Source organism: Podarcis melisellensis (assembly GCF_964234715.1).
Source record: "Podarcis melisellensis genome assembly, chromosome: Z".
Classification (NCBI taxonomy): Eukaryota; Metazoa; Chordata; class Lepidosauria; order Squamata; family Lacertidae; genus Podarcis; species Podarcis melisellensis.
Window position 1 is genome coordinate 19,155,640 of NC_138547.1, and position 27,794 is coordinate 19,183,433.

Sequence of the window (27,794 nt, forward strand, 5' to 3'; positions counted from 1 at the left end):
TGGGCACTGCTTTTGTTTGGGTGAAGACAAAGGCAAAGTAGGGGGGCAGAACATTTCCGCCTTCTCTGTCACCCAATAGCATTTCTCTTTCCCTGCTAAAAACAAGATTATAATACACCTCAACTTCATAAACATCTGGACAGGCTTGTCTAAACAAGAATGTTTTTAGCAGGCACCAAAAACAATACAGTGAATGTACCTGCCTGCTGTCAATAGGCAGGGAGTTCCAAAGTCTAGGCGCTGGCAGACTAAACAAATGTGGGATGGGCTATGTGGTGCCTGTAACAGCACTAATTCTGCCCTTTTTTGGCTCTTCTCTCTTTAGAGAATGATGCCAACCCCTCCATCACAAATAGAAATCCAGTCTAGTTACTAGTGGACACCAGGTTATTTATTGCCCTTTATTGGAAATTTCATGGTGCTTTACGATGTGAAGTACGTTCTGATAATGTCTGGGACATCGCTTCATCAGAAGGCTTGACCAGACACAGATATAGGGTGGTCTGGGGAAGAGGCTAAAACTGACCTTTTTGATGCAGATTGCTTTCCGTTCTTAGAATATATCTGCAGGGAAGGATCTTCCCATATCCGTCCAGCTTCCCTCTCTCTCGTAACACTAGAGCTTGAATGTTTGGAGATTCAGGACAGATAAAATGAAGGACTTCTTTAGTTAAACTATGGAACATCCTCCTGCAGGAGGAAGTGATGGCACTAAATTGGATGGCTTGAAAAGAGGATTAGACAAATTCATGGAGGAGAGTGCTACTAGCTATGAGGGGCATTGGCCTGATCCACAAGGCTCTTCCGCTTGCTGGTTTCCTGCAACGGGAATCTGGCTGGCTACTGTGAGAACAGGTTGCTGGACTAGATGAGCCACTGGCCTGATCCAGCAGACTATTCTTATGTTCTTAAGTGTTCTGAATTAAGTATTAGAAAATGGAACAGAAACACAGCTGTTGAACTGCAGCTTAGATTGTTGAATTTTAATAGTGTGGCATTGAGGTTTTTTTTTTTTTAAAAAAAAGAGTGCTGTGGTATATAAAAATAAACTCTTAATTCTAGCCAAGAGCCCTCTGGGTATTTTGTTGAAACACATGAGTCTGCATATGTTAGAACTGTGGCAATATCTGTCAGCTGCGTAACAGACAGAGCTCTGTTTGGATTCCCACCTCAACGCCTGCAGGGGAAGGCAGAACCGTGCGCGATAGATAGTTGTGGTGCAGCCTTTAACGCAAGCCGAAAAGAAGGATCCCGTTAAGCATGCTTCACCCCGCCTATGAACTATGAGCTGCAGGTTGCTTGCAACTTGAGCGCCTTTTAGTTTGCATGATTTCAACTTTACGTGTTTGATGGACAGCCAGTTGAAATAGCACAAATTAAGTGTGCAGAAAGCTTAGGAGCTCTTTTTGCGCAGGGTTTTCCAGGTGTGGAAAGAGCTTAGAAGCTCTCCACCTTGCTTGGTGGACTCTGGGAGGATCTCACAGAGCTGTCTTGAGTTTCTTGCCAGAACCTCCAACAAAGAAGAGACCGCCACCTGAAAGCCATCTAGATTAGTGGCCATCATAGCTTCCTGTGGGAGTGAGTTCCATAGTTTAACGATGTACTGTGTAAAGAAGGATTTTCTTTTATGTGTTCTGATGCACTCTTAAGAGCTTAAGCTGAAGCCCACAAAAAGATGAATGCTGTTAATTCTGAAAGGCAACAGAGGCTGTGCCCTAAGGGCTCTTGCATTCCTTCCCTGAGGAGCAGCTTTCAGAGAGGTGCCTGGCCTCAGATGCCTGGGTCAAAGGCAGGTGGGATGGAGCACATGATCTTAGGACATCTCCCTGTTTAGGGAAAGAGAGAAGAGCCGAGGCGGCTCCTTTTTCTTCGTATAGTGGCTCAGAAGAATCATAGAGTTGTAAGGGAACCCAACCCCCTGCGATGCCTGACTGCTGGATATGAAGTGTGTTGAAATGCAACATCAAAACAGAAAAGGTAAAGATTGTCTCTCACCCTCTGATCCTTCGCTGTTCTTGCTCCGCTTATTCCTCCGGACACGGCGACTTCCTTCCCCGAAAAAAGGCCTTTCTTCAGGCGAGAAGAACTTCAGCAATGCCACCTGGAAGACAAGGGGTCATAAGTTCCACCTTTGGGGCTGAAACACACATAAAAAAGGAGCTGGCAAAAGGGACAATGCCACACAGTAAACACTGCCTATGGCCATCTTTATATGAATGTAAGACGAGCCATGCTGGATGAGGCCAATAGGCCAACAGGTCCTGTATCCTGTCCTCACAGGGGTAGTTCTGATGCTCCAATGGAAAATCCATAAGCAGGATTCAAGCACAAAAGCATTTCCACCATAAACTGGGGTGCCGGGCAGACGCTGTCCAAGGCTAAATAGAACAGTACTACCACTTCCCTTTATCTGGACACTCAACTTCTGCTGATTCAGTCTAGAATTGCATAATAGCCTTTTTTGCTGCTGCATCACACCGTTGGCTCACATTAAGCTTGGTGTTTCCTAAGACCCCCCCCCCCCAGATCCTTTTTATATTGTCAAGCCAGGCGTCCTCAGTCCTATATGTGTGTGTCTGGTTATCCCTGCCTAAGTGGAGAACCTGATATTTACCCATATTGAAATTAATACATCTTTAACCGGTTTGCTAATCAAAATACAATGGTGCCCCGCAAGACGAACACCTCGCAAGACGAAAAACCCGCTAGACGAAAGGGCTTTCCGTTTTGGAGGCACTTCACAAAACGAATTTCCCTATGGGGTTGCGTCACAAGACGAAAAAATCTTGCGTCCCAGGCGGTTTTTTTTTTTTGCTTTTTTTGCCCTTTTCCTAAGCCGATAAGCCGCTTAACAGCTGATCGCTGGAAGCCGCTTGACAGCTCTAGCACTAATCCGCTAAGCTGTCAATGGGCTTGCTTCGCAAGACGAAAAAACCGCTAGACGAAGAGAATCGCGGAACGGATTAATTTCGTCTAGCGAGGCACCACTGTACAAAAGACGGATCTGTCCATCCAAAGATAGGCCTGGAGGTATTCTGCACTGTCTGACAATGTGGGGAACCTATGGGCCTCTGGATGTTGCTTATGTTCTTATAAGAACATGACCCTGCTGAATCAGGCCAAAGTTGCCCCATGTAGTCTAGTCCCTGGTCTCACAGGGGCCAACCAGATGCCTATGGGAAGCCAGCAAGCAGGACTTGAGCACAAGAACCCTCTCCCCTTGTGCATTTTCCAGTACCTGGCACTGAGAAGCATTGCTGTCTCAGACTGTAGAGGCAGAGCATAGCCATTGTGGCTACTAGCCCTTGATACCCCTCTCCTCCATGAATTTGATGACACCTGCAAATCTGACGAGTATCTCATAATCATATATATATATATATCAGAGCACTCTGGATTCTTTGGCAGACACGTTCTTTGCAACAGCACAGATTACAATTTAGTGCATTGGAGGCTGTAAACTCATTACCCAGGTGCTGAGGCCGGTATAAAGTTTCAAAAAGGCGAGGATACCTCAATGCCGAGGAATGTGGGATCCCCTAAGGGAGGTCACTACACCCCAGATTTTACTTCTCATCCTACACCTGTCTTGAGTTGCAATACCGAAGGGACTTTACAGGTGGAGAAACAGCTTTTCTCTAAAAGAAAGTCAATATTCTAGAAATCTGTTCAGGCTAACACCTCTAATGTGTTAGGATATCGTATGCCCATGTAACCTAAAATATTTCTGCTTTGTTATCTAAAATATGTTATTCCAGAGAATGACCAAGAAACAGTGTTTATCCTCATAACTGCTGATGAGATTATAATAGCTTAAAAAATGAAAAAGCAAGTGTACCTCCTACTGTATCTGAATGGATTGAGAAAAGTTGGTCAATAGTAACTATAATTAAGCTAAATTCCTACAAAAATACATATAAGCTAGGTTTACGGGGAAGAACGTATTTTTCAAAAATGTTTTGAATCATAAGTTCAATGGTAATGTGCAACCTTATGCTGTAATAAGTAACAAAAGAATAGCAGCTTTCAAGGTCACCATGATCCAGAATTTGTCTTTCACTTTACATAACAGAGAACAGATTGGATGGTTGTTGCAGCATTATTATTGTGGCAGAGGACAGGGTAGCAATCATACACAAGGAAGCAATTACACCCAGAAAACTTTGACGAGTAAGTGGTGTGATAGCTGTTTGCAATGCGCAGCAATCACAACTCCACCATCCCAGTGGAATGAAGAAGTTGCCAGGGGAAACCCTTTCACTGGACTCTCGGAAGATTTGCAAGAAGAGAGCCCAGATCTCTTCCCGAGAGACACAGTCGATGCACCCCAGGGGAGCCCCTGAGTAGCAAACCTCCCTGCCCCTGAAATTGTGGCTTCTGCTCTGCAGCGAGATGGGTCCCACCAGCGTCAACATCAGGACCAGACAATGCTGCTTTGGAAGATCAGCATGAAGATAAGAAGAACCTGCTGGATCGGCCAGTGGCCCATCTTGTCCAGCATCCTGTTGTCACAGTGACCAACCAGGTGTCTGTGGGAAGTCAGCAAGGAGGATCTGAGCACAAGAGCCCTCTTCCCCTCCTGTCAACAGAACACTGTATAAAACAATAAAAATAAGCTAACATAAGAAGAACCTTATTGATCAGGCCAGTGACCCATATAATTCAGCATCCTATTATCACAACTGGCCAGGCACAGTGGTGAGGGGAGAGCAGGTAATGGCTCTTTCCACCTGCATTACCCAGGAGTCTTCTTAAGGGAGCTGATTCCAGAGGAAGAACTGTGAGGGGAGAAAGACTCTGTTTGCCACCTGTGCTGCCCTACCTCCAGCCCAAGGAAGGAACCTTCAGAAGGAAGTTGCTGCCCCGAGCAGTCTGTTTGTGTGTGTGTGTGTTTTAAGAAGCTGAACAGAGTAACGGATTATGAGTCAAGGGTGTGTGGAGTATGTGTGTGTGTGAACTTAACAAGTACATTTTTTGGTGGCTACTTTGCTGATGTTAATATTGTTTTATAGATTATAAATGCTGTACTGATTTTTAGTCATATGACTTTTGCTTCAATTGTGATGTTTAACTTATTTTTTAAAAATTGTTACTTTGCTAACAGTGTTTTACAGACTGTAATTGTTTCCATTGATTGTTTAATTATTCTTTATGGTTTAGGCTGTATTTAGGCTATTATATCATTGTTATTTATTGTTTGTAAGCCGCTTTGGAATTCATTTGAATGAAAAACGGCACAGAAATATAATAAATCAAATCAAATTAACCCGTCGCATGTTATGAATATCAGAAGATAAGAACCACCTGCTGCATCAGGCTGGTGACCCATCTAGCCCAGCCTCCTGTTCTCAAAGTGGCCACTCAGATGCCCCAGTGGGAAACACTCAAGCAGTATCTGAGTACAAGAGCAGAATAACATTAGAAGAGCCTCCTGGATCAGGCCATTGGCTCAGCCAGTCCCATAACCTCTTCTCACAGTGGCCAACCAGAGTCCCAGATGTCCTGCAACTAGCAAAGTTTAGGGACTTTTTCAGTTCAGGGTGTGGAGGGGAGTAACATAAAGGCTGACTCACACCTACTACCAAGTGGGTCAAGTCTTTGTTACCAGAAAATAACAAAAGGAACAGCCCTGCAATGACAAGCAAGAGTCCTCTATGGAGCACCTGATCTGTTAATATTATGAGATGGTGGACAAACAAAACAGGAACTCTTTGGAAACCATAGCCTGAGGTCACCCAAACACAGACCAGCTTCATGGAGAACTCTTATGGAATAAAACACCTGGCAAATTTTGTTAACCCGCCCCCATAAAAAAAAAACCCTGCAGCACAAAGTATAAAGCTATTAGGAACACAGAAAGCTACCTGCTCCCAAGTCTAGACCGTAGACCCATCTAACTCAGTGATGTTTACAATGACTGGCAGCAGCTCCTCTCCAGGGTTTCAGGCAAGGTTTTCTATCCCAGCCCTACCAGGAGATGCTGCCAGCAGGGATTGAACCTGGGACCTTCTGCATGCTGTGCAGATGCTGGTCCTTCTCCTACACATAAAATTCTGGTCCTCTTGGGGCCCTCTCACAGCACCTCTCAATCTCCTCTGCTGTTGCTGAATGTCTGGTCAGCTTGGAGTAAGACCTCCCTCATCGTTGATCTCATTGTGGAGGAGGCTGATCTGGTCTGTATCACTGAGGCCTGGGTGGGTGAGCAGGATGAAGCCGGTCTCACCCAGTTGTGCCCACCTGGGTACTCAGTTCAGCACCAGGGCAGACGATGGGGGGGGCAGAATTGCTATAGAAATTCCCTCTCTCTCCAGGCTCTCTGTCCCATTTTTTTTTGGGGGGGGGGGCCTGGATCTAGAATATGTGTTCCTGGCATTGGGCAATTGGAACAGATTAGGGATGCTTTACTGCCCAACTTGCTGCCCAGTCTCCCTGCCTTAACTAACTGAGCTGGTCTCAAAGGCAGTGTTGAGGACTTCCAGACTTCTGGTTCTGGGGCACTTCAACATCCATGCCAAGGTGACTGGCTCTGGGATGGCTCAGGACTTCATGGCTGGCATGATGCCCATGGGACTGTCCCAACATGTCACTGGCCCAACGCATGTGACAGGCCAAACTCTGGACTTTGTTTTCTTAGCGGAGCAGCACACCGAGATCAGCCTCTGAGGCCCTCCTTTGTGCGCATCCTCCACAAGAGGTCTGAGCGTTGGTAACATCAAAGTGGGCCTTTTCTGCAGTGGCTCCCTGTTTGTGAAATGGGGAGGTTCGGCTAGTGCCTTCATTATACACCTTTAAGCGCCAGGTTCCTCTTCAACCAGGCCTTTGGCTGATTGACATACAATGCCCTTTTAAATGTGTCATGGGAACGGGGATTATTGGTTTTGTTGTTCCTATTTTTAGTGGGGGGGTTTATATTGTAACTGTATGTTGTGAACCACCCTGAGATCTACAGATAGATCTACAGAGTTGTTGTTGCTACAAATGTTAGCAACAACAACTCCCTCCACCATTGTTCACAAGGCTTGGTTTCCAGATCCATCCTCTTGTCCTCCTCTGCTCACCTTCCAGCTTGTCAATATCCTTCTTAAACTGGAGTCCCCAGAACTGGGCCCAGGACTCCAAGTGGAGCCTAACCAATAAAGCAATATTATGACTTCTCTTGATGGGACACTCGACTTCTGTTGTTGCAGCCTAGAATCACATTGGCTTTTTCTGTTGCTGCATCACACTGTTGACCCCCAGATCCTTTTCATGTGGACAATTTTTTAAAAAAATCAAGCACACATGTAAACATACATCTTTCTTTAGATGCCAGGCAGGCCTGTGTGGGGAGTGGGAGGGGCGGCCTGCTCCAGGACTCAGACAAACTTTGCACAGGCCTGATGCCAGGTATCCATATCACCAGGCAGGGAGCTCCGCCCTTAACAGCAGTGGGAATCGGAGTTCATTCATGAGCTCTTTGCCTTGCAGGACAGATTGCTAAAGCTGTTCTAGGCTTTCTCTTTTTTACAATATTGTCCGCCCTCGAACATTGTTTTAATGCTTTCTTTTTACTGCCTTCTGAAGCTATCTATCCATGTATATATCAATTCATTTCCCACTACATTGGACCATAGGGTGGGGTGGTGCTTTGCCAGCACCAACAGGAGGCAACATAAACATGCCCAAGGGTAGTGGATTGTGTCCATTAAGCTTCTGCCCGTGGTGCGCCGGGTAGCCAAATCACTCCTGAGGCTGTTGACAACAACTGACTTAACAACACCTTTTCTTCCCAAACACGGCTGTTCCTTGTAGCGCATTAAAAAACGCAGATTACATCCTTCAGAGGTGGTAATTAAGGCATCAACTGAATTTATGCTGCCAGATCACATCACTGCTCCAAATATATATTATAATATGTGTTGTAAAAACAGAGGAGGAAAGAATGGCGTTTGCCCGAACATGAACAGGGCTCAACTAGGAGTAGCTTGTTTGTTCAGGCTGTTGCCTTCAGTGCAGGGCACAGCTGTGCCAAACACAGAGATTAAGACATAGAATCATAGAACAGTAGAGTTGGAAGTGACCTCAAGGGTCATCTAGTCTAACCCCCTGCAATGCAGGAATCGCAGCTAAAGCATCCCTGATAGGTGGCCACCTAAGCTGTTTAAAAAACTCTAATGAATCATAGAATTGAAGTGTTCGGAGGGACCCAAAGGGAGGCTGTGACGGCCACCAACTTGGATGGCTTTAAAACAGGATCAGATTTGTGAAGGAGAGAGCTACTGATAGCTACTAGCCATAATGGCTATGTTCTGCCTCAACAGGCAGAAGAAGCAATGCTTCTGAATGCCAGTTGCTGGAAACCAGAGGAGGGGAGACGGATCTTGTATTCAGATCCTGCTAGCAGGGGTTCCTGTTGGGGCATCTGGTTGGCCACTATGAGAAGAGGAAACGGGACTGGGTTGGCTCTTTGCTGGATCTAGAATGGCTCTTCTGACATTCTTAGAAGTTCACATTCTGGTCACCAGGATAAACGTGATAGGAGAGTGACAGGGTGTGTTGTTGTTGTTGTTGTTTTGGACATGCTTACTTTTATTGTCCAAGTGGTCCTCTGTACACTTACAGATATGGGACTCTTGTCTGCCCAGACCTCAGACAGAACCTTCTGGAGATGTCCAGTCACATGTCAGTTCTTTAAGATCTCTTAAGAACACAAAGCAATGGCCTATCTGCTGTAGTATCCTATTCTCAAAGTGGCCACCCAAATGCCCCAAAGGGAAATCAGTAAGTAGGACTCAAACACAAGAGCACTCTCCCCTATGGTTTCCAGCAAATTCTATTCAAAAGCATTACTGCCTCTAACAGTGGCAGTAGCCATCAACAGCCCTCCATGAATTTGTCAAATCCTCTTTTAAAGCCATCGAAGTTGGTAGCCATCACTGCCTCCTGAGGGAAGGAGTTCCACATTTTAAATATGCACTGTGCCAAGAAGTCCTTCCTTTTGTCTGTCCTGAATCTTCCAACATTCAGTTTCATGGGATGTCCAAGAGTTCTAGTGTTATTGAGAGGGGAGGAAATTGTTCTCTATTATCCTTCTCCAGGCCATGGATCATTTTGTAAATGTCTATCATGTTGCCTCTTGCTCACCTTTTCTCTTAGGCAGGGTGCTCAACAAACCCAGTGATTCATTCAATTAATCTCTTTTTAAAAAACTTTTTATCTATCCCACTCTTTTTTCCTTTACCGATCTCAGTGGGTAAACTTCCTTGACACAGATAACGCTTCCTGTGCCTTGGCAGAAAACAGGGCTCTGCTGATCTATATCAGCGACTGCTTTCAGATGCAGATGAAATATATGGCGGCCGCCAAACCCCCCTTTGTTGCATTGCCAGAAGGAAGGTTTTCACAGAGAGGCCTTAATTTCACATGCACACTCTGCAGCAGTTTGGCTTTACCCCCAGTGGTGCACTCCATTGTCTCTGGAGACAGACAAATGCCAACAACTCAGGAACACAGGACTCAACCACAAAGCTACTTCAACTTTACTAATTCATAGAATCACAGCCCTTCATATATTTGAAGATGGCTCTCATATCCCCTCTCAATCATCCCCAACTTCCTCAAACGTTCCTCTTCCAGCCTGGTTTCCAGGAACAATGCATACAATATGAGCATTAAGGAGGAAGAGCCACACTAACCAAGGAAGCAAAAGGCTTGCACACCGATCCCAAGCCAGCCCTGATGTCAGCTCAGTAGAACATTACCCCCACCAAGCACCCCCACCACTAGACTGGGACTCCAGTCCAAACTGTCTGCAGCGAGTTGAGAGTAGATAACCCTTTGGGTCCCTTCCAACTCTATGATTATATTATTCATTGGAGGTTTTTAAACAGAGATTGGATGGCCACCTGTCAGGGATTCTTAGGCTGTGATTTCTGAATTGCAGGATGTTGGGCTACATGAAACTTGGGGATTCCTTCCAACTCTACAGTTTAATCATTCATTTTACAGAAACTGGCATGCCTACTTAGGATCAGCATTTCAAGCTCCATTTGATCCAAGCTCTAACTGGAGAGTCCTTCTCATTCTCCACTTGCTTCTCCAGCCAGCCAGCCTACCCCTAAGGCAGGCTGGTGGCCAATGACATTCTTGACTCAACAGTCACTTTTTTAAAAAATCACCATTATTTTCTGTTAACCTAATAAGCAAAAGTTTTTGAGACCTGAAGATAATAACTTGCTAACATGGAATGTAAGAATATACAAAGAGCCTGCTGCATCAGACCAATATCGCATCTAGTCCAGCATCCTGTTCTCACATTGGTCAAATACCCATAAGAACTTAGGAATCTACAAAGACTGCCTCTCGGCCTGGAGGTTCCATGAGAGCATCAAAAGAGTCCTCCTGGATCAGGCCAGTGTCCCACCTAGTCCAGCATCCTGTTCGCACAGTGGCCAACTGAACTTTTCTCCATCAACTTTCTCCATACGATGCATAATTTTATAAACTTGTTAGACATAGCCCACTCTTTAAAGTAGATGGAAAAAGGGAAGAGATAAAAGCTTTCCTCCCTCTGTCATAACACCAGAACTTGTGGACATTCAATGAAGCTGAATGTTGATATTTTCAGAGCAGATGAAAGGAAGTCCTTCTAAGTAAATGTATGGAACTCATTCCCACAAGAGGCAGTAATGGCCACAAACCAAGACGGCTTTAGATAAGGATTAGACAAATTCATGGAAGAAGACAGGGCTATAAATAACTTCTAGCCATGATAGGTCTGCTTTGCTTCCATGGCCAGAGGCAGCAATGCTTCTGAATCCCCATTGCTGGAGAGGAGAGTGCTGCTCTTGTGCTCAGGTCCTGCTTGTGGGTTCCCCATGACAGGCCTCTGGTTGTCCACTGAGAGAACAGGATGCTGAGCTGGATGAACCATTAGCCTGATCCAACAACCAGGGTCTTCCTGTTTTTGTATGGAACCTCCAAGTGCAGAGGAAGTCTGTCTCAATTCTCAGGCCACTGAGAGATGATGATGCTGGTCTAGGTGGACCACTGACCTGATCCAAGAGAACTCTTCTTATGTTCTTAGATGCATGAACCTCAATGTTTAGTTGAGCTCTTTGCTAGGGATACAGGCGTGTTGTTTGTTAAGCCCATTTGCCCGCGGCTATGTCTAAGACTCTTTCTGGCAAATCTAAGGGCTGCAATCCAGATCCAGTCCTGCATGCCAAGTCTGAGCTTGCTTCAGATCTCTCATCGAATTCACCCTGTTGTGGCACGGAGTCTCAGCCTGCTAGTGTCTGGAACAGCAAAAACAAGGCTTATGAGTGGGGCCCAATGATTGACTCAACGTCCCATTTGGAAAGGTCTAGTTGCCCTCGGGGTCCCCCAGCAGCTTCCAGATCTAAAACTGCTTCTGGACCTTGGAGGTTCCATAAGAAGAACCTGTCTGTTGGTTTAGGCCAACAATGGTCAATATAGCCCAGCATTCTTTTGTCACAGAGACAAACCAGACTATTGTAGGAAATCTGAAAGCAGTGTTTAAATGAGATAAGAAGGGAGGAAACAAGCCAATGTGTAGTGGTTAGTGTTTCTGTGTGACCAAGGGGCAATCAATGCCCTCCACCCCAATCCATCTCTGTGTTGTTGTGAGGATAACAGGGGGAGTTGGAGAACCATGTCCACCACTTCTGAGTTCCTCAAATGAAAAAAACATTTTTTAAAAATGTAATAAACAAGCAAGCTGCAGCAGACCAGAGGCCTGCCTGAGTTCAGCATCCTGTTCTTACAGTGGCCAGCTGGGTGCCACAGAGGGAAGCGCCCAAGCAAGAGCTGAGAGCCACAGTGACTTGCCCTGTCTGTAATTGCCAGCATCTGATATTCAGAGTATTGTTGTCTCCGGTAGAATATAATGGACTCTCCTTCATTAGAGGTATTAAAGCAGAGGTTGAATGGCCACTCCTCAGCGATTCCTTGGCTGTGAGCCCTGCATTGCAGGTAGTTGGTCTAGACGACCCTTGATGTCCCTTTCCAACTCTAAAATTCTATGATACTGTGATAAGCATGAGAAGCAGTCATGGATAGCCTTATTGACCACAAATGTATCTAACCTCCTTTCTTCACGCCATCCAAGTTGGACCTGGAAGACGCTGTAACTGAAACCCAACAGAAACCCCAGTTTCAATCAACTACATATGGAGAACTCAATTAAGCTGCAGTTCTCTTCAACTGATGCAAGGGGAAGGTCCCCACTCCTCACTTTGCAAGCTGTCATTGACGTTCCTTCCCTAAAGCTAGTCCACTGAGCTCTGGCATTGCAGGGGGTTGGACTGGATGACCCATTATAGACCTTCCAGGTATATAACTGAATGATGAATCTGTGATTCTTTGACTGTGATTCCTGCCTAGCAGGTGATTAGATCAGATGGCCCTTGGGAGATTGTTCCAACTCTACAATTCCATGATTCTATGTTAAAAGCTCTACTTCCTTCGTGTCAGACAAGCAAGCAGAGTGTTGGACAAGCTTTTGTGCCATAAGACACGGAGTATGAGCCAGTTAAGCACTACAGCATCGAACAGACTTAAAGCATCCAGATGTTTCCTCACTCTGCACTCCAGATGGCTCACAGCTGGGTGACAGCTGTCTGCATTAAAGAGCAACTCTGCATAATAAGTCGCTAGAGAAAAATTAATTTCCCGTAAAAACTTTGCTAGTGATAAAAGGAAAATCCCATTAAAGGTCTCTGACTCCGCAATTGAGTTCAGTTGCGGGGCTATAAAACGATTCCCTTTTGAAATCCCATGGCCCAAGAAAACCCAAAATAAAGATGTGGAGCAGTTTATCTGAGGAGGAGTGATTCCTCTGGATGCTTGCAAGAGCTTTTTCTCTTAACAAACCAAGACACAGAGAACATAAGAAAGTAAGAAGAACCCTGCTGGATGAGGCCAATGTTTCATCCAGTTCAGCATTCTGTTCACTCAGTGGCCAAATAACCCTAAGAGACTAGAAAATGAAATAGGCTGCTGCTGGACTTGGAGATTCCATAAGCATATCAGAAGAGCCCTGCTAGATCAGGTCAATGGCCTATCTAGTGCCAGTGTCCTGTCCTCACAGTGGCCAACCAGATGCCCCAATGGGAAGCTTGCAAGCAGAACTCTACCCTCCAGTGCCTTCCAGCAACAGGCATGCAGAAGCAATGCTGCCTCAGACTGTGGAGGTATAATCATAGAATTGTAGAATTGGAAAGGAGACACAGGGCCATCTAGTCAACCCCCTGCAATGCAGGGGGCTTTCCAACCTTGGCTTTAAAACCTCCAATGGTGGAGAGTCTGTTCCACTGTCGAGTAGCTCATAACCATCAGAAAGTTCTTCCTGATGTTTAGGTCAGAATCTTCTTTCTTGTAACTTGAAGCCTATTGGTTTGGGTCCTAAAATCCGGAGCAGGAGAAAGCAGGCTTGCTCCAACTTGCATGTGAAAGCCCTTTACACATTTGAAAATGGCTATCATATCTCCTCCCAGATTCCTCTTTCCCAGGCTAACCCTCAACTGTTCCTCATAAGGACTGATTTCCAGACCCTCGATCATCTTGGTTGCCCTCTTCTGTATACACTTCAGCTTGTCAATGCCATTCTTAAACTTTAGCGCTCAGAAATAGACACAGGACTCCAGGCGTTATCTGACCGGGGCAGAACAGAATGGGACTTTTACTTCCCTTGATGCAGCCTAGAATAGCATTCACTTTTTCTGCTGCATCACACTGTTGGCTCATGTTAAGCTTGTGGTCTACTAAGAACCCAGATCATTTTCTCATGTACTACTGGAAAGCAAGGTGTCCCCCAGCTTATCTTTGTGCAGATGGCTTTTCCTGACTAAGTGCAGAACCTGACATTTGTCCCTATTGAAATTCATTTTGTTAGTTGGAACCCAGTTCTCCAATTTGTTAAAGTCATATTGAATCCCAGTTCTGTTTTCTGAGGCATTAGCTACCCCTCTTATCTGCAAATTTGATGAGCATCTCTTCAATTTCTATATCCAAGTTGTTTATAATGATGTTGAACAACGACAGGGGCAGGACAGTACCCCACTTGTTTCTTTTTTCCAGGATGTTGAGGAACCATTGATGAGCATTTTTCTGGGTAGAGTATAACCATTGTGGCTAGAAGCCACTAATAACACTCTTTCTCAATGGATTTATCTAATCCAACCTTTTTGAGTCCACAGCTCCCTTGACCAACTACATTCTTTCTGTGGCTTCCCTGTGGGGCTCAGGAGCCCAGTTATGTCACCCCTTGTCTGTAGAGAGGGGCAGCCCCTCACCCCTTTTCGAATACCCTCCCATGTGGAGTGTCCCCTCAGCCTTGCCTCCCCTCTCATTGGGAGTCTTCTGGGCAGCAACCCACCCCACTCCAAAGAGAGGTGCCTCATAGGGGCCTGGAAAAAGGATGCCCCCAAACTTAGGAGCCTGATGGAGATGGCCAAAGGTGAACCTGAGGAAAACAGCCGCAAAAGCCTTTGGGAGGCAGAGACATGAGAGGGTATCAAAGGAGGGAGGGAAGGAAAGAAAGAGGGACAGAGGCCACTGTTGCCTGCAGCACCCCTGATTATCTTTCAAGAGAGGAAGAGAAACTTCCCTCTATCCACTTTCTCCATGCCATGCCTAATTTTATATCACATTGCCTCTTTCTCACCTTTTCTCAAAACTAAAAAGTCCTATAGGGTGTAGCCTTTCTTCATAGGGGTGTTGTTGGAAGAAAGGTTGCACCCTATAGGACTTTTATTTTTCAGAAAAGGTGACAAAGGCCTTTTTCTGAACCTTTTCCAATATGCTTTTGCAGCTGAGGCTACCAGAATTGCCCACAGTATATTTTAAGTGCAGTTGTGTCATAAATTTGTATAATGGGGCATTATGATACTGGCAGCTTTATTTTTCAATTCCTTTCCTAATGAGGATTGAAGTGGCCCGTTGGACAGAGCAGACAGAATCTGCAGTCCACATCAACCTCATTCCGCTCCTCCCCAGGATTCCAGCAAACATGAGACCAGAGCAGGCTCCACAACTTTTATTTTTTAGTTTCTAGGCTTTCCATCATAGGAAGACGGCGAAGCCAGAAACATGATATTATCTACATTAGCCATTCCTTGTACCGCTTACTAAAGAGGATGGTATTTGCAAATCTGAGAAAAATCTTAGATAAACAATTTAAGGGATTAGAGGAATGAAGAAGAAAACGATTCAGAGATGAAAAACAGCAAACCAAAAAGAAAAGCAACTTCACAGCCAAAGAACAAGTTGATGTGAATGGAATTCATTTAAGCAACAGCTTCTAAAATTTTGCCTCTCAGATGCTCAAGCAACCCAGCTAAGATAAATGTACAAAATACATTCTATTCCCCCTTCCAGACAGGAAACCCAATGTTTCACACTCTATAGCAGTTGTAAACACCTCATAGAATAGAATCCTAGGATTGTAGTGTTGGAAGGGACACCAGGGATTATCTAGTCTAACCCCTTGCAATGCAGGTACCACAGCTTAAGAATGCATGACATACATACATTCCTACGCCTGTTTAAAAAGCACCAATGAAGGACAGTCCAAGATGGATGGTAGTTTCTTGAAGCTGAAATACTGAATGCCCAAATGCAGGCAATTTCGACAAGAAAAGCGGGAGGCATCTAAAGAAACCAGTATAGCTGCATAAGGAGCTTAAAGATGAGCTGAGATTTAAGAGGGCATGTATAAAAAATGTAAGAAAGTGGAAATCACAAAGAAGGAGTATACACAAGGAGCCAAAAGTTGTAGGGTGAATATTAGGCGGGCTAAAGCTCAGAATGAGCTCAGGCTTCTTGCAAGAGAGGTTATTTGGCATCATTCAAGGCAAGAGGAAGAACAAGCAAGTAACAGGTCCTGTGCATGGAGAAGAGAAATGCTATTGGATGACACAGAAAAGATGGAACTGCTCAATCCCTACTTTGCCTCTGTCTTCACCCAAAAAGAAAGTGGTACCCAACCTAGTGATAACAGAATAAATGATCTAAGGAGGGAGCTGTAGCCCAAGATAGGAAAAGAGGTGAGCTACTTTAAATGAATTCAGATCTCCAGGCCCTGATGAGTTGTACCCAAGGGTACTAAAGGAGTTTGCGGATATCATATCAGAGCCTCTGTCTACAATCTTTGATAATTCATGGATAATAGGTGAGGTCCCTGCAGGCAAATGTTGTCTCCATCTTCAGAAAGAGGGGGAAAGAAGACCCAGGTGAGGTTGACACTGATTTCAGAAAAGGTCCTCAAACAGGTAATTAAGCAGTTGGTCTGTGAGCTCTTAGAAAAGGATGCTGTGATTACTTATCATCCTGGAAAAAAGTGACAAGAGGGGTGCTTTAAGGTTCTGTCCTGGGCCTGTTGTTGCTAAACGTCTTGATCTTGATGATGATGATGATGATGATGATAATTATTACTTTATTATTTATATGCCATTCATCTGACTGGGTTGCCTCAGTCAATCTGGGCAGGCTCCCAACAGAAAATTAAAAACACAATAATATCTCAAATGTTAAAACCTTCCCTGTACAGGGCTACCTTCAGATGTCTTCTAAAAGTCATATTATTGTTTGACATCTGATGAGAGGGCATTCCACGGAGAAGGCATGACTACTGAGAAGGCCTTCTGCCTGGTTCCCTGTAACTTCACTTCTTGCAGTTAGGGAACGACTTGGATGAATGAATTGAGGAGATGCTCATCCTGCAGAAGTCACTAACGTAACACAGGGCATTCTTCCAGCAGGATAGCAAGTATTTCATAAGATCCTAAGAACAGCCTGCAGGATCAGGTATGGGGAACCATCCAATCCAGTATCCTCTTCTCACAGTGACTGACCAGATGCCTATTAGGGAAAACCCAGAAACAGGATTCAAGGACAAGGGGAACTCTCTCCTCCTGCTGTTTCCAGCAAGTGGTATTCAGAAGCATTGCTGCTTCTGACCATGGAGGAGGAGCATAGCCACCAATAGCCATCAATAGCCGAGCCCTCCATGAATTTGTCCAGTCCTCTTTGAAAGCCCTCTAGGTTTGTGGCCATCACTGCCTCCTGCAGGAGATAGTTTCATAGTTTAACTAAGTGCTGATGGTAATGAAAACAGTTACTGAACACGTTATCAGTTTCTCGTGCAGATACAGCATAAATGAGACCTATGACTCCTGGCTGGGTCCACAAGCCGCAGTTACATTTCATTTATCTAAAGCCCAAGCTAATTCTGCACATCGACTCTCACCATCAACATCTGTGTCGTGAGAGATGTCTCAATACGCTTTGAACTGTGCCGCGTCACCAGCCCTGGCAACCTTGGGGCGCTAATTCGAAGCAGTTCTTTAGGGATTTTTGCTTGCCATTTGTTGATATTTTTAGACTACTCGCAGTCCTCCTGCAACTGAAGGAACAACGAGCCATGGATTGATTTACTGCTTGAAAGCAAGTTGCTGTACCCCCTCCCTTAATAACAGATTTAACAAATTTGTTCCACCTGCTCAATTATGCACCCTCGGCCTTTCTTGTGGTTTCACTGGAGTTTTTTGCAGCCTAAACCTCAAAGGGGCCTGAGCTCAGCAAACTTTGCACCGTGCCTGCCACTCATAATGAGCCCCACTGGAACGCTGCTTCAAATTACGGCTGAGGTTTCGCCTCTCGATTGATGCAAGCAGTCAGATTGCAAAGGCTGATAGGTGCGGCTGGCAAGTAGCATTCAGTTCTCCAGAACATGCATAAAATTTTAGGGCTGGAAGGGACCCCAAGAGGTCCATCTAGCCCAACCCAATTGCAATGCAGGACTCACAGGTAATGATTTTTCATAGAATCATGTTTTTAGCAGGCACCAAAAAGAATAGAGTGAAGGCTCCCTGCTTGATGTCAAACGCAGGGAGCTCCAAAGTGCAGGTGCTACCACACTAAATGACGGGTATTACGTGGCACCTATAACAATGTCACTGCTTCTGGTTGAAGTAGCTGAGTGGGCCTATATGGTATAAGGCAATCAGGCAGGTACACAGGTCCCTTTAAAAGCACAAGGTGGACCAGGGAGGAGCAAGGAGCCGTCTTGCTGCAAGGGAAGGAGGTGGGCATTAAATTGTACAGTAGACAGTTGCTGGAGTAAGAAGATGGGGCTACAGCAGGCAACTGTAAGGATGGGCTCCTGGATAAGAATTAGCATACATCAGTGGTGTATGGTGCACTCTGACCTGGTGGGCAGCTGGGAGGGAAAAGAGGGGGTAGACTGGGAGGAGAAGGTTCGGAAGCTGAAGAGGTAACAGGGTTTCGTGAGCAGGAAGAGGCTGTGGCAGAGAGCAGTCCAGAGGTATAGGAAGGAGAGAAGGGGAGCCAGGAGATAGAGATGAGGCAGGCTGCTGAAGAAGCCAGGGCGTCTCCCCCTCCTGCTGCAACGTGGTCCCCCTTCCTCCTGTTCTCCCAGAACATGCAGAGAAATGAAGAGGGTGGAGCAACAAGAGGCAAGAAGACAAAGCCTTGGGTTGCTGGGGGAGGAGCCTTAGACATCGTGGGAATGTGGGGCAGCCTTTGCAACTGCCTCATTGAGGCAAGACCTACTGGGAGGAGTTGCTGCGATCACTAGGCCTGCACTAATTTATTTGAATTAAGAGTTAACTTCACTGACACCGGGTATTTTATTACTGACCTACTCTTGACTGTGGCTCATGACAGCCAATTAGTAATATAAAGAAGGAATACAGAAGGAGGTTCACCATAACCATCAGAAACACACTTTCCCCTTCACCTAGTTTGTGGTGTTAGGTCATCCATTGGGGTTGCCAAGCCCATCTCCTTCCCATAACCTGAATGGACCACAGGACAGAGGCAGCAAAACCCTAGAATTGAGATGTGACCAAAATCTACTGAATGGAGAAAAAAATCCTATTCTGTCAAGTCTTGCACAAATGTTCCTTGCTAAAAGTTTAGTTTGCAATTCCTGCATGACAAGGGATTGGACAGGGTGGCCCTTGAGGTCCCTTCTAGCCCTACAATTCTATGATTCATTGGAAGTTTTTAAACATAGGTTGGATGACTACCTGTCAGGGAATCTTAGGCTGTGATTCCTGCATTGCAGGGGGTTGGACTAGATCAGCGTTTCCCAACCTTGGGCCTCCAGCTGTTTTTGGACTACAACTCCCATCATCCTTAGCTAGCAAGACCAGTGGTCAGGGATGATGGGAATTGTAGTCCGAAAACAGCTGGAAGCCCAAGGTTGGGAAACACTGGACTAGATGAACGCTGTGGGTCCTTTCCAACCAGCCCTACAATCCTATGCCTGTATGAGCATTATGTCTGTTTCGAGCAAGTTGCCATCGGCACCAGATAAATACTCTTTTGTAATGGGGCTGAGACAAGGCTCCTTGAGTCACTTGTTATGGAAAAACATGCACTGGTGTTTGACAGGTTTAGCTCAGATATTTTTTTCTGAAAGAATAGTTTAGACTCTCCTTGGAAATAGTAATAGCTGGCAAGCTCTCAGCAGAGCCCCTTGAGTTGGAGACACTGTTGATTCCAGAATTCATCTCCTGGATTAGATCCATGAAGCCCAAAGGCAGGAGAGTTTGCCAAAAATCAGAATAACTTTTATACGTTTAGTAACTCAGTATGTGACGCCTCTACAGCACTTTCTGTTGGAAGAATTGTGTTGCATTTTGCACACAAACTAGGACTGCATCGATCTTGCAATGCGGGTCACTATTGTGCCTTTTGGGTTATGTCTCGAGGGGCTGTCAAAGCAAAGGTCCAGGGAGAATTGATGCAGAGGGACCGTAACCCAGGTCTGGATCATCCAATTCTTAGAAACAGTTTTCAGGTATCTCAAGCACATTTGCCATAATTCATAAACTACCAATATTCCCTGTGATTATCATTTATGGTGGGAATGTAAGTAGGTGCAAGATTTGGATGGGATTTAATTTTGACAGAAATGATAAATAATACTAAAGAAACCCTTGTTTCTTGTCCAAAATTAATGTTACTAAATATGTTTTATGTCAAAAGAATTGGTTGTATATTTGCTCTTGAGAGCACAAGTAGTCATTGCAACACAATGGAAAACATCACAAAACCTTACACTGGATGCATGGTACCACTCACTCTGAAATAAACTCTAGTGGAGAAAATTACATATAATTTGTTATTTTGACAAGGACTAGAACCTCCAGACATTTAGGGGAAGGCTCTGGACATAGTGTATCTTGATTTCAGTACCGTTTTTGACCAAGTTCCCCATGACATTCTTGCAGAGAAGCTGGTAACTGTTAGGTGGATTTGTAACTGGTTAATTGACCAAACCCAAAGAGTGCTTACTAATGGTTCCTCATTCTGGAAAAAAAGTCCCATGTAGGGTGTTGCAGGGTTCTGTCCTGGGCCCGATGTTGTTCAACATCGTCTTTATAATGTGTGCGGACTAGAGTAACCAAGATGATAAAGGAAACAAAGCCTGTTTTTATCTTTTGCTGGTCTGTCGTAACTGAGAGAATGAGTATGTGTACCCCTTACTTCTATAGTTGCCCTATTGCCTATTTAGCATGCTCACATCAAAGTGCAAGTCGATAAATAGGTACTGCTCCAGCGGGAAGGTAAATGGCGTTTCCGTGCGCTACTCTGGTTCGCCAGAAGCGGCTTAGTCATGCTGGCCACATGACCCGGAAGCTGTACGCCAGCTCCCTTGGCCAATAAAGTGAGATGAGTGCCGCAACCCCAGATTCAGGCATGACTGAACCTAATGGTCAGGGTTCCCTTTACCTTACTTATGTATGTAGGTGCTTTTACCTTATGCCGGCCTATGACCATGATACAGATTCTTCTTTTTCAAGCCTTAGGAGGAACAGTGGGGGGATTTGGGTATGCTTAGCCTGGGTAAGAGGATTCTGAGAGGAGATATTATACCTAAAGGGCTTTCAAACCGAAGACAGAGCAAGCTTGTTTTCTGCTGCTCCAGAAGGTAGGACCTGAAACAATGGCTTCCAGTTACAAGAAAGGAGATTCTGACTAAATGTCAGGAAGAGCTTTCTGATGGTAAGAACTGTGGGACAAACTCGGAAGATGGTAGACTCTCCCTCCTTGAAGGTTTTTAAGCATAGGTTGGATGGCCACCTGCCACATATGATCTAGTAGAGATTTCTGCATTGCAGAGGGTTGGACTAGACAACCCTTAGGGCCACTTCAACTCCTCTATGATTCTAAGAACTATGGAACTCACGATCAAAGGAGGCAGTGAGGGCAGCCAACCAAGACGGCTTTAAAAGAGAAATAGGCAAATTCATGGAGGGCTACCCATGGCTACCAGCTTTCACAGTTGGAGGTAGCTGTGCTTCTGAATACCAGCTGCAGAGAACCACAGGAGGGGAAAGTCCTGCTCTTGTGCTCAAATCCTGCCTGTGGGTTTCCATCTGAGGCATCTGGTTGGCCACTGTGAGAACATGATGATGTAGATGGTCCATTGGCCTGATCCAGCGGGTACATCTTATGTTATATACTCCTCCTGTCCCATCATTGGATGAGTGCCTTTCACCTGTGGTGGCTGGCAAGACAGTGGCAGCCACACCTGGATCAGGAGAGCTTGGCTGCGGTAGTCCAGCTACTGGAGACTATGAAGCTGGGAATTATTCCCTTCCACTTTGCCTAGAATGCTACAGACTGATACTGTCAACAGAGCATACCTTCTGCTTAGAGGCCTAACTGGCTGTGATTTGCCACCAAGCCAGATTTTATACAATTTAAAGTGCTTCCAAGTCCTATCCCAGAAAGGTGGCCCAGCACGATACTAGGGTTTTTGGTATTGAAAGCTACCAAGAGGTCCAGCAGAACCAACAGGGACACACTTCCCATGTCCAGTTCTCAAGATGACCAAAGCCATCTCTGTCCCATTACCAGGTCTGAAACCAAATTGAAATGGATCTAGATAATCCGTTTCCTCCAGAAACCCCCGGAGCTGAGATGATATGATCCAGTAAGTTGCCCAGAAGTGGGATATTGGAGACTGGCCAATATTTTTCCAATGCAGTGGGATTCAGGGAGGGCTTTTTCAATAGAGGTCTTATAGCTGCCTCCTTTAGGAACACTGCAACCTTGCCTAGTTGTAAGGAGGCTGTGACCACTCCACTCACCCACTTTTGATGGGCCAGGAAAGGCAAGGCTGACACAGATGTGTTTGCTCTCATGCTTCCAGGATCCTGCCCACATCCACAAATCGAAAAGTATCTATTAACACTGGACAAGCAGGGGCCAAGGTTACATGCATATCTACTCTAGCATCCATGTCAGAACAGAGCCAAGCAATCTTCTCAGTGAACTGCTGAGCAAATTGTTCACAGCGAGCCATCGAGTGGTCTAAATTCTCCTCATGTGGGCCAGAGTGTAAAATACCCCTGACCATCCAAAACAGTTTTACTGGATGACTCCTCGCTGATGCAATGGTGGCAGAGAAAAAGATTTATTTGCTGCCACAATGCCATACAAAATAGGCCTTCAAATTGCCTGTGTTTGTTCGGACTCATTCAGGGTTCCTGCCAAAATCACTCTAGTCCCCATCTCACATACTGCATGATCACCAGCTCCCTAGAGAACCATGGGCCTGGTTGCCACCCAGGTCATTTCTCCATCCCAAAGGTCTACCAGAGCTTGAAATAGGGTGAGCATATGTCTGGATTTTCCCCAGATACGTCCTTTTTTCAAACTTTAAAATTTCTGCCCAGGTGGATTTTTAAAATAATGCAAAATGCCCAGATTTTTTTTCCTGCTGCCCAAGTACATCTGGTCTATGCTGTCCAGGAGGCGGCTGATGGCGGCTGCTCTAGGACGAAGAATGGGCGTGCAGCGCCCAGTGGTGGCGGTGCTACTGCTGCTTTGGAGAGCTCTGCAGCTTTATCATAGGCAGGGGCCGAAGTGGCAGAAGAAACTCTGGCAGCCGAGGGAGCGGCTTGCAAGCAGCAGCAACAGTAGAGAGCAAGCAAGCATGGTGGGATGGGGTTTTCAAAATTGAGCGTGAGACATCCAAGGCCTTGCTTGCTGGGAAAGACGCCCGCGCTGGGCATGGGTGGAACTACCTTTATTGAAGGAAAAGAAGGGAGGGGAGGGTGCCACCACCGTATGCCCCCACTTTCCCGTGGGTGTGCTCAGCAAATTGGGTTTTTCCAGCAGAGCTGAAGTGAGTAAGTCTTGCTAACCTCGCTGCACCGAATGCCACACACGGGCACGAAAAGCACCCCTGCCGTTACAACACTGATTGGATTGTGAATGTTAATCAGTGGTTTCCCCACGCTGCTTGCTTTCCCCAAATAGTCTCGCTTTTGAAATGGTGTGGTGGTTGGCTGGAAGACTAAGGTGGGGAGGTTTAGATGTAACCCCAGTCGAAAGTCGGCAGGAAAGCCCGGCATATTTGGAGTGCGTGGCAGGGTGTGTGTACCAAAACAAAGATATACCTTTCAAATTGGCCAAAGAGGATTTAAAATGTAGGTTGGCTGCTGTTGGGTAAAACTGTCTAATGTTTATTTGTCTGGGGGGGGGGAGGCAAGGAGAGAATGGAAGGTGGCTGGGCGACAGCGGGGGGGGGCTGAGGAGAGCATGGTGTATGCAAATAGGCGGAAAGATAAGGCCCCAAATGCCTGCCTTGGCCAGGTGGTGCATCATGCAGCCGTGCTGTGATGGGGGAGGGAGGTGGTGCGTTTCAGAAGAGTCCTTGCCCCACTCTAGGCCCCAGTGCAAATGTGCCTTTGTTGTAATCAGACTGTTGCCAAATTTTGTTTTCCTTTCTTTTTTTAAAAAAAAATCACTTCTTCTCTCCCCCCACCCACCCTGCCTAACCTAGCCAAATGTGGCATGTGAGACAAGTCCGCCACTCATCCTCTCCTGCAGCGGCTCCAGGTTTCCTTGGCTCTGTTCTCCTCAAGTGCCTCTCTCCTTGCGCAGTGGCTTAATGGCAGGCACGCCCTGCTTCCCCCCACCTGCATCTGCAAACCTGACAACCGCCTGTAAACATGGGGATCGGAAACTGTGTCCCACCAATGTCAGCTTGTGGCTGCTGTCCCCTCTGCCCTGCCTGCCCTTCTCTTCTGTTCGCCAGCCCCCTACCCCTTACCCCACAAGCTCATGTTATTTCTTTTGCTACCTGCTAGCTGCAGGAGGAAGAGGTCTCGATCTCATCGGAAGAATGGTTGAGCTGAGTTTTATGAGCAAAATGTTTGCGATTTTAAGGCACATTTAATGTACACATCCCCCTTAATGAGCTTTCGGCTTTAAAAATATTTGTCATGTAATTTGTTTGTAATGCTTTTTCCTGTTTCTGGGAATTGATTAAAACCTGCCTGAACATTATTTTTTATAGGCAGACTTAACATATTAATGGCTGCCACTGAACTAAGTGGGCTATATTAGTGATTCTTAATCACTGCAGTGCTTGTTTTGCGGGCTGGTTGGCCTGGCAGGGGTTATTAATATGTTGAGAGCTTATTCCCCAGTAAAGGTAAACAACCCCTAGACGGTCTAAGGCAGACATGTCCAAAGTCTGTTTCGGGGACCTAATCTAGTTTAAGCCGGCCCCTGTGGCAGTTTATTTCCTGGGGTAAAATCCTAAAAAAAAACTTAACAACTTTTGGGTAAAAATAATAAAAAAAGCTCAACAGCTTCAATCCTAAAAAACTTGGGTTGGCCCTTTCGGCCCTTCACTTCACCAAATCTGGCTCTCTTTGATAAAAGTTTGGACACCACTGGTAAGCCGACCAAGGGGTGTGGTGCTCATCTCACTTTAGGCCAAGGGAGCCAGTGTGTGTCCACAGACAGCTTTCCAGGTACAGTAATGTGGCCAGTATGACTCAACTGCTTCTGGCGGAACAGGGCATCGTGATGTGTGCCTCTTTTTTTGCTTGTCAAAATATGGCAACCCTACTTCAAAAAAAAAAAAAAAAAAAAAAAAGCCTGCCAAAGAAATAGGAAACCCCCCAAGAGCCACTATCGTAGTTGGTCCCCCACCACTGCAGAGGTTCTGAGTTCCAGTGAGTCTACACTCCACCAGGTAGTGATCTGACCATGAGAGGTGGCACTATAGAAAGTTCCTCCACTCTTAAGGTTACCATCAACCAATTCAGGACAGAAAACCAAATCCAGACTGTGCCCTGCAGCATGGACCGGGCCACAAATTATTTGGGACAGACCCATGGTCGCCATGGCAGACATGGAGTCCTGAGCCACTCCTGATGCACCCAGTTATGTAAAGCAGACATGCTAATATAATTTTTAAAATAATATATATTTTAAACTGCTGCTTTTATTCACATTTTGATTTTTTTAGGAATACTTGCTTTTACTTCTTTTTTATTGATTATTTTATGCTTAGAGCTTTTTACAATTAGGTAGTGTACAATTCTGAAAGATGCACGGGGTGCTCTGCTCTCTGAAAAGATGCAAGAGGTGCTCTGGAAGAACTGTTTACAGATTTACTGTCAGTTTTAATAGACATGATATATGCAACTTAGCCTGTGGGTATTTCTTACAAAACTTGGCAATGATCCATATACTATAAGCAAACAGAGGAAAACACCAGGAGAAGCTCTTAAGTGGCAAATTGGATGGGTTTTATCCTTTTGCTTATGAAGGTGCTTAAGAACATTATATCCCTGCATGATAAACCCACAAGCTCTTATTAGCTTGAAATTTGCTTGGCGTTTATTTGTTTATTTATTTGCTTTTCTATTCCATCCTTTCATCTCCAAAGAGCCCAAGGTGGCATCCAGGGTTCTCTCTTCCTCCTCATTTGATCCCCACAACAACCATGCTGTGACAGGTGTTAGAAACTCAGATAGAGAAGCAAGGCGCCAAATGTCTCGTTAAACCAAGGTTGCAGTCGCCAAAACGGAATGTCTAGTTGCCATTTGTAGGGATGAAAGCTCTAAGGTCTTATTTTTCGAATAATGACTGTGATTGATTCTCAGTTAAATATCTGGCTAGTTCAGAAGAGCTAGGTGAAGAGCTTTGAGAACTTAAACAAGAAAAGTCATTTGAACCAGGGATAGTCCACATATACTTTGGAATTCATTCTGATTGTGCAGATGCAATATAACTGATAAGCGTTCTACAGGATGGGGTATTAGTGTGTGAAAACACAAGATCCAATGATTCCCAGTGGGTGAAGATGTCAGGCACCGTCCTGGCACCCAGGCAACTTCACGTGGTTGCAAATGGTTGGAAACCATCTGGTATAATGTGCCTGGCAAATTTCAAACACTGGCTGTGAGGTAGGTTAGGCTGAGAGGTAGTGACTACCCCCAAGCTCAACTAGTAGGCTTCATAGTTGAGCCTAACCTACCCCACAGGTTGGTTTTGAGGATTGGATGGGGAGGAGAGAATAATGCTCACTACCTTGAGCTCCTTAGAGAAAAAAGGTATGTAAATGCAAATAAATAAGATAATAGATTATGAGTGAAAGCCAAGGGAACACAGACACAGGGAGCTTCAGTTTCCAAAATAAAGCAGTGCTTATATATCCTTTGTCTACCTGCAGAGTGATATGCAGAATACAAACTTATTTCATGGATCAGGGCAGGACCAGGACAATTTGTCAAGGGCCGGTCAGCCTTACCATGAGACTCTTTGTCATTTCAGCTTCTATATGAATTGCTGAGCTTACGTCAAATTATGAACAAGGGGAAAGAGCTTTAGTCCCCAACACACCCCACAGGGGGGCAATTTAATTTTTAAGGCGGGTAATTTGATTTTTAAGGGGGGCAATTTGAGAATGAGTTATTAACAGTGAATGGCCTTTTAGGCTTCCTCTACATGACTAGGAGTTCATTTTTTGAATAATAAGTATTATATGTCACAGAGGGGAGACACCAGGATTTTAGTGATGCTTACATGGGGCATGGTCAAAAAAAGTTGGGAACCACTGGGTTAGAGCTAGTGTGGCATGATGGTTAGAGTGTCAGACAAGAACCTGAGGATGGTTAGAGTGTCAGACAAGAACCAAGGAAAGACCAGAGTTCAGATCCGCACGCAACCATGAAGCTCACTGGGAGTAACCTTGGGGGCCAGTCATTGACTCTCTCAGCATAACCTACCTCACAAAGTTGTTGTGGAGATTAAATGAGATGGGGAGAACCATGTTTGCCACCTTGAGCCCCTTGGAGAAAAATTCGTGATATAAATGCAACAAATAAATCTTGCCATTAAAAAAATACAGCTTCTTGTTATTCCAGAGCAGTGGTTTTCAACCAGTGTGTTGTAGCACCCTGAAGTTCCTTGAATGATGGTCAGGGGTGTCGTGGGCAACACTGGCCTCTGTCCCTCTTTCCCTCTAAGAAGCAAGTGGGTGAGGGAGCCCAGCCAACCAGTCTGTCAGCCCTGGCTGTTGGGAATGGGCGGACAAGTGGGAGGCCGGGCAGGCAGGCAAGCAAGCAGCGCACTGGCTTTCCTTGTGCTGGCTGTATGCAATGCCTGCCTCAGAGCTGAGTGCCCAGTGCTCAAAGGGAGTCCGTCCAGCATGCAGGCCCGGCAGCGATCCCTGTTGCCTCCCAAGGTGAGTAAGGTGCAAGTCTCATGTTCACCTTTGGCCAGTCTCTGTCAGGCTACTAAGTCTGGGGGCATCCTCTTTCCAGGGCCCTATGGGGCGACATGAGGATGCACATCTTTTTGGGGGGTGCTGCTGCCCAATGAGAGAGGAGTGGAGGCTGAGGGAATGCTCCGCAAGGGAGGATATTTTAAAGGGTATGAGGCTGCCCGCTCTACAGGCAAGGAGCACCCAGCACCCAAGGGGAGACCTTCTGCCATGCAGGCCCGGTGGC

The 27,794-nt window shown here is 45.6% G+C and overlaps 2 protein-coding genes across 6 annotated transcripts in view; one reads left to right on the forward strand and one right to left on the reverse strand.

The window, feature by feature from the left end:
• Positions 1-8,233, forward strand: part of LOC309362246 (transforming growth factor beta activator LRRC32-like) — a 36,782-nt gene extending 28,549 nt beyond the window's left edge. The window contains exon 3 of the transcript XR_014164886.1: positions 8,196-8,233. The gene's annotated coding sequence lies outside the window, so the exon portion shown is untranslated. The remainder of the gene's footprint in view (positions 1-8,195) is intronic.
• Positions 1-27,794, reverse strand: part of EDA (ectodysplasin A) — a 50,134-nt gene that overhangs the window by 18,856 nt on the left and 3,484 nt on the right. For all 5 annotated transcript variants that reach the window (XM_081897915.1, XM_081897912.1, XM_081897913.1 and 2 more), the window contains exon 2: positions 1,996-2,101. In XM_081897915.1, coding sequence (XP_081754041.1) covers positions 1,996-2,101 — 106 coding nt within the window. The remainder of the gene's footprint in view (positions 1-1,995; positions 2,102-27,794) is intronic.